Source organism: Haplochromis burtoni, unplaced genomic scaffold, assembly GCF_018398535.1.
Source record: "Haplochromis burtoni strain Fernald_Lab_line unplaced genomic scaffold, NCSU_Asbu1 Contig_344, whole genome shotgun sequence".
Lineage (NCBI taxonomy): Eukaryota > Metazoa > Chordata > Actinopteri > Cichliformes > Cichlidae > Haplochromis > Haplochromis burtoni.
In genome coordinates this window covers 66,214-72,777 of record NW_024582705.1, presented here as the reverse complement: position 1 = coordinate 72,777, position 6,564 = coordinate 66,214, and the positions used below count along the sequence as shown (strand labels likewise).

Below are 6,564 nucleotides of genomic sequence, written 5' to 3'. Positions count from 1 at the left end.
CATGGCACTATATGGATGATTCAGAGTCTCTAACAAACACAGTGGCATGAACATTACAGGTTTTCTGTAATTCTGTGTGCGCTGTTTTTTGCTCAGGATAACAATGTTTCCATACACATACTGAACGAGGCCCAATGTTTGTTTGTTTGTTTTTTCACAGAAAAACTGGATCTACATAGTTCTACCTGTATTTTCTTCACATGGCTACACTGCTACAATTACACAATTTTAATGGTTTAACCAGCTATAGTGGGAATAGTGCCATCCACCTTGGAAGATGATGGCCAATTCAAAGTTTTTATATTTTGTGTTTATTGGTTGTTGGAATGTTCAGAGAATCCCCTGACCACATTATTGAGGCTTACAGATACAGTGACATCTGTATGTACACAGCTGTGCTACAGTGCAGTTATGTGGAGCCTCAGCAAAGATGAATACTGTCAGAAACATCAGTTTTATTACTTCACTGAATTTTTTTATTTATGTATTTCATATAACTGAAAATGAATAGGAAACCTATAAAAGACACATTAACACACAGAGTGCATAATAACACAAATAATCATACTGGCAATGATTGCTAATACCAAGTCAATTAAAATCCACCAAGAATGCAGTGTTTAAGGTTTTGTTTTGTTCATTACACTCTCAGGTGACATGTGCTTTTCAAACATTACCTTTAAACTGTTTAATGTAGTGGTCATTCCATCCACTCACCTTTTATCTTCAATATTTTTGAGATGTTGGTGTTTGAGACATTGCAGATTTCTGGCATTTTGTGTAAATTTAAGCATTTCACAATTTGATTACAGTATTTCTAATAAACAAAAAGAGTGTGAAACTGAAGTTAGACTTGTGTGTGGAAATGAACCACCTCATGTTGCGTAGCTCTCTGGATTTTACACTTACTGGACTGCATACTTATTTAGTATATACAGTACAATAAATCAAAATGTGCATGTTTTTTACGTAACTGAAATGTTTAATTATGTAGGTTAAAGAAAATATGTATATTTATATGAAAAGTGTGTATATACTGCATTTGATGTCTTACACCCATATATAATGCGCATTACAGAATGTAACGTGTAATTTTTCCACCCCATTTGATTTCACCCTCATGCCGCCCTAAGAAAATTTCTCTAGATCCGCCCCTGAAAGAGAGCTGTAACTGAGTAATAAGTATGTACTTGTAAATGCAACATCAGACCTTATACATTAGCCTGTGTACAGCTCACTGAGCAGCTACACGGGCCCTTCAGAGGTTTCTGAGTGATGGAAGGGATACCCTGGTCTGTCTGTGCACAGAATACTGAAGCTGCTGTGACGAAACTCGATGGCAAAAGTGCTGATGAAGATGAGCAACATCATGATGAGTGCCCACTGGCATTGACTTGCATGCATATGAAGGCGTTGAGACATCAGGGCGAAGTCTGTGTCGATGGAGTTAAGGGTTCAGAGAGTGAAGGTGTGAGCACATGAAAAATGAACATCGCATTATATTGTTACAGTTCTCTACCAGAATTATGTGCTATTCATCTGCTGAGCTGGGTAGAAAATAAACTCCATCCAAACTAAGAGCAGAGAGACGGTCTGAAAGTATTTTTAAGCTCCTTATTAGGTAGAGAATCAGCATGAACCAATTACAGTTTCTACAGATGTTAGACAATCTAACATAAAATGTTTAAAGATCAAAGCCAAGAGAAAATACAAAATCTATCAAATTAAAACATTAAATGTTAAAATATATGTATATCAGGAAATTCTAATGATGAAGCATTAACGATACAACCCAAACAAACTGTCATTTGAAATAAACAGAGTGCCCCCCCCCTTCTTATTTTTTTGCATATGTGTCCCACTTACAAGTTTCCGGGCATCAAACAAATATCAGATAAAGTAAACACAAAATGCAGTTTTTAAATGATGATGATATCACTTCTCTTTAGTCTGGAGAGCGCAGTGTCCATGAGACTCAAATTTCGATTCCCCTGACCACAGAACAGTGGACAGGGCCTCAGTCCATTTTAAAGTCTGCAGGGTTTCCGGATCATTCTCACTTATGGCTTCTTCTTTGCATGACAGAGCTTTTACCTGCATTTATGGATGGCATGGCTTTGTCCACAGACAATAACAAACTTCCTGAAAGTGTTTCTGAGGCCATGCATGCGATTATCAATGCAGAATCATGGCTGTTTTTTATGCAGTGCTGCTTAAAGGCCTAAAGAGCATGGGTATCCAGTACTGCATTTCAGCCTTTCCTCTTATGCACAGACATTTCTCTATTTTCTTCAAATCTTCAAATAATACATATGTTGATGATGAGATCAAAGTCTTTGCAACTTTGTGTTTAGATATATTATTCTGAAAATACTCCACAACTTTAGACAGTTTTTTCCACAGACTGCTGAACCTCTGCCAGTTTTTACTTCCAAGAATCTCTGCCTCTTACAGTATACCCAGTCATGTTACTGACCTGTTGCCAGTTCACTTTATTAGTTGCAAAAGTTCCTGGAGCTGCTTCGTTTTAGTACCTCTTACTTTTCCAGCCTCTTGTTGCCCTTTTTTTGGGACCTGTCGCTGGCATTAAATGTCAAAATGAGCTTAAACACTTGTTATGTTTCTGTGTTCTTCTGTAAATAGAATATGGGTTTCTGAGATTTGCAAATCATTGCATACTGTTTTCATTTACCTTTTACACAAAAGGTGCAAAACTCTGTGGGACCTGGAGTTGTAATTCGTTCTTGAATGACAGTAAGGGAGCGTTTTTGCTCTTTTGCATTTCATGTGAAAAATGGGCATCTCACTCAAATGAGTGTATTCTTCTCTTTATACCAAGTAAAAGGATACAAAGTATCATGCAAAGAGTGATGGATCCAGACAACAGGAATCGAGGGATGGCGGCCATCTTCCCCTCATTCTTCAGATTAACTCTCAGGGTGATATAGGACTGCAGCCAGCAGAACAAGGTTCCAAGTCCAAACACCAATACGGCGCCAACGTTGTGAATGTTTTCCTCAGTGAATACCTAACACAAAAACCAGTCAGTCAGTAAACCCAGACTTCAGTTATTAAGTCGGAAAATTAACCACCAGATGACGTGGTGTATGTATGAGCGTGTGTATGTTTGTGTGTAACTACCTGAAAATTCCCTACAATGGTCATTCCAAAGGAGCTAATAGAAAAAACCACCAAACTAGAAATGTTCAGCCAAGGTTTGTCAATTTTGCCCTTCAGCTGCAGGTATCTGAAAACGGCAATAAAAAACCCTGAAAACAGGAGAAGAAAAAAACCTCTCAGCACACAGCGAGTAGGTTAAAAACAAGATTTCTTTTTCTTTCTTTTTTTTAAATGAGCTGAAAGATGTTCTGAATCAATGAAAACAGCAAACTAATGTACTGTCTATGTATCCAAAGCTTGATATACGTTTTTTCTTATGAGCTCCATCGCTGTCTTTTAATGAAAGCTCTAGAGCAATGTTTCCATTACCTACAAATGCTGCTAGGTTCATGACTTCACTGAAGACACAGCTGGCTGGAGGAAAGTTGCCTGCAATACTGAGACAGGAAGCAGGAGAAAAATCATATTTGCTATTCTTAAATTAAACGTTTTTTATTGTTAATATGATATGAAACGGAGAGCACAGCACACACCTCATGTAGGGGGGATAATGGGAGCCATTTCTTCTCTTAAAGCAAATGAACAGCATGAATCCACAGATACATCAAAAGAAATACCTGAAGTGTATAAAATATATGAATTCAAACCTGTATTGTGAACCCAGCGGCGTTATGTTCTCATTGTAAACAGCTATGAAGTACCTGTTTAAAGGCAGCAACACAGAAAGAAACATAATGAATAAAACATTCTGTAACAAAAGTGGAAGCAATACTGAGGTGTGTGTGTTTGTTTGTTTTTTAACTACTCTGGTTTGAAATATTTCGATCATGACCTGCTCGTCTACATACATACTTTCATGTGACGCCAGCGTTCATAGTCTCTTATCATCTGGTTTTCATCTTCATTTCCCATTTTTGTTCCCTTTCTTGTAGTCTTTCACTGGTAACCTACTGGTAAACATAACCCACCCTCCCTAGCAGGTTGGGTGTGCACACGCGTGTCATTCTGTCTGAGAACATGATCGCTCAAAACGTTTTGAATGAATCCTGATAAAACTTTGTAGGTGTAGGGTGGGGTGATGGTAACAATCCGATGAAATTTGACTTACATCCACCGAGAATTATTGGTTGGAAAGTGACAAAAAGCCTTATAACTTCAAAACTATGACTCTTATACGTGTGGTGTCTATTGTCAACATATAGAAAATTTGCCTTTCGTTCAAGTTGAAACCAAAATGCATTTTTATTGCACTACAAACTTCTTCAAGTCCATTTAAAAAGAACAAAGAAAACCAAAATACAAAGCGGTTCTGTTAAAAGTAAATACTCCTCAGAGAGTGAGTTGCCTTGGTGCAGGTTTGGGCTGTCGGAGTGCTTCTTGTTAGTTTCTGATTTGTGTGTCACATGTTTTTCTTATCATTTTTAATCTCTCTTTGGTTAATCTTATTCGTCCCTAATATTTGACTTCCTGTTGCTCATTTTACACATTTCTTTCTAGTCGTTATGTCTCTGTGTTGATATTGTGTTTTTTTAGTTGCTTATCAGACATAGATATTTGTGTCAGTGCTGTTTTGTGTTGCAAGTGATCCTTTTTGGTGTCTTCATGGTTTTCTTTTATTGGGTATCTGTATAGTATAAGTGCCTTGAGACGACTGTTGTTGTGATTTGGCGCTATATAAATAAAATTGAATTTCATTGAATTTCATTGAATAGTACAGAGTGTGCACAGATAATAACCAGTTAATCTGGTTATCTTTGTTGCTTTTTTGGCTCTTTTTAACTGTTCATATACCTCTCTTAGTGTATATATGAGGTTAATGTGTTCCTAAAAAGAACAAAACTTACACCGTCAACAGTCCAGCAGCAGTACAAACAGAGTAGATGGGAGGCAGAAGAGCCCACAGGCTGAAATTCACCATCTTGCCCTCTCTCAATCCACAGATGAAGATGCTGTGTTAGTCTGCATGATAACATGTATTTGTTTAATATATTTGAAGTGTAAAGGAGATGGAGATTAATAGACAAATCGTTCAGGTGGAGACAATAGCAGGGTCCAGAAGGGATACAGCAGGAAATACTTTCAAGAACTACTTCTTCTACTACTTCTTACCTCTTGCATTAATTTTGCGTTTTCTTACTTTAGCTTGTATTACCTGAAAGCGGAAGAAGCAGCTAAATTACAGATCCAGCCTGGCTACACAATGCTTTTGCATTAGATTTCCTGAAATGACTCCATTAAGGATCTACAGCTGGACCTTGCCATGTGACCTACCGACCGGAGGTATGTTTATTATTATGTTATGATGGGGTGACACAGGAGGGACAAGGAAAACCGTTAACAGGACGCGTGGGAAATCATGATATGCTGTCATAAATACATATAGCTGTTAAGCTTTTGTGCACTACAAATGCACCCTTTAAAGCGACATATTAGCAAATTTAGCTCCAAACAACATTTTAAAAAATGCGATGTTATATTTTTCACAGCATTTACAAATGTTTAACATCAAAATAAATCTTAAATTTACATAGTAGATCTAAACTCTAAAGAGTATATTTCACTCTTGGTTGTCCCCTCTTTCCACTGTGTGTGACATGTGAGCGAGCGCTGGAAGGAGCACAGTTAGATTTCACGAATCCCTGACCCATCCACACACGACTGTTGGGGGGGTTAGGTCATCTTTTTTTGGAAAATCTTATGAGGACAATAACAAGTTATTTGGAATCAGACTTTCAGACACAGTACCGTAACTTAAGTCCGTAGGATCTCATTTTAATTTCCTTGTAGCAAATGTGCAACTTGTGACCAGGGTTGTTTGAGACATGTAAAGTATACTTTTATATTCACGAGGAAGAAATCATTTTAACTATTTCTAAATTCTTAAATCTCCCTTTTCCTTGCGACGTGTCTCTCAGTGGGAAGACAGAAGAAGATCTTCTTCTGTCTTCCCACTGAGAGACACGTGTAAAATACGTATACAGTGTTTCGAAACACTGTATACGTATTTTAGGACCATCAGGAAGCGAGTTGTGTAGTACTGTCAGATAGAGTTAGGACATCTGCACACAAACATTACAAGCAGATAGCAGGCTGTTCTGATCGGTTAGCGCATATCAAACTGTGGAGCATACCTGTCTCTGTGGCGGATAATCCCCGAAACAGCGCACCGAGGAGCGGACTTAATGGTCCCGCAGGTATATCGTGTTCACAGTCCGCTGGCAGTCCCGGGACTGTCCGCCCGCGGTGCTGTCTGTGTGCCCGCAGAGCGCCCTGCTGTCGCATGGGGGCAGTGTGCAAAGTATGTGGTACAACCGGTCTGTGGGCGTCTGTGCTGTTGTCAGTGAGCCACAAGAGCCGCGAAGAAGGGAAGAAGGGCGTTACCTAGGCCAGCACAGACTGGTTGTACCACATCCACCGCCCTCTGGTGGATAGGAGTGCACATCA

General features: G+C 38.7%; 1 protein-coding gene across 1 annotated transcript; it reads right to left on the bottom strand.

Moving 5' to 3' along the window:
- Window positions 1-453: 453 nt before the first annotated feature.
- Window positions 454-6,490, bottom strand: tmem150c (transmembrane protein 150C). Its single transcript, XM_042228720.1, has 8 exons — window positions 6,333-6,490; window positions 6,252-6,292; window positions 3,767-3,821; window positions 3,654-3,688; window positions 3,490-3,557; window positions 3,142-3,269; window positions 2,851-3,028; window positions 454-1,433 (listed from the first exon to the last, which is right to left on the bottom strand). The coding sequence occupies exons 4-8, from the start codon at window positions 3,656-3,658 to the stop codon at window positions 1,246-1,248; spliced, it is 567 nt and encodes a 188-aa protein (XP_042084654.1). The 5' UTR covers window positions 3,659-3,688; window positions 3,767-3,821; window positions 6,252-6,292; window positions 6,333-6,490; the 3' UTR covers window positions 454-1,245.
- Window positions 6,491-6,564: the final 74 nt, after the last annotated feature.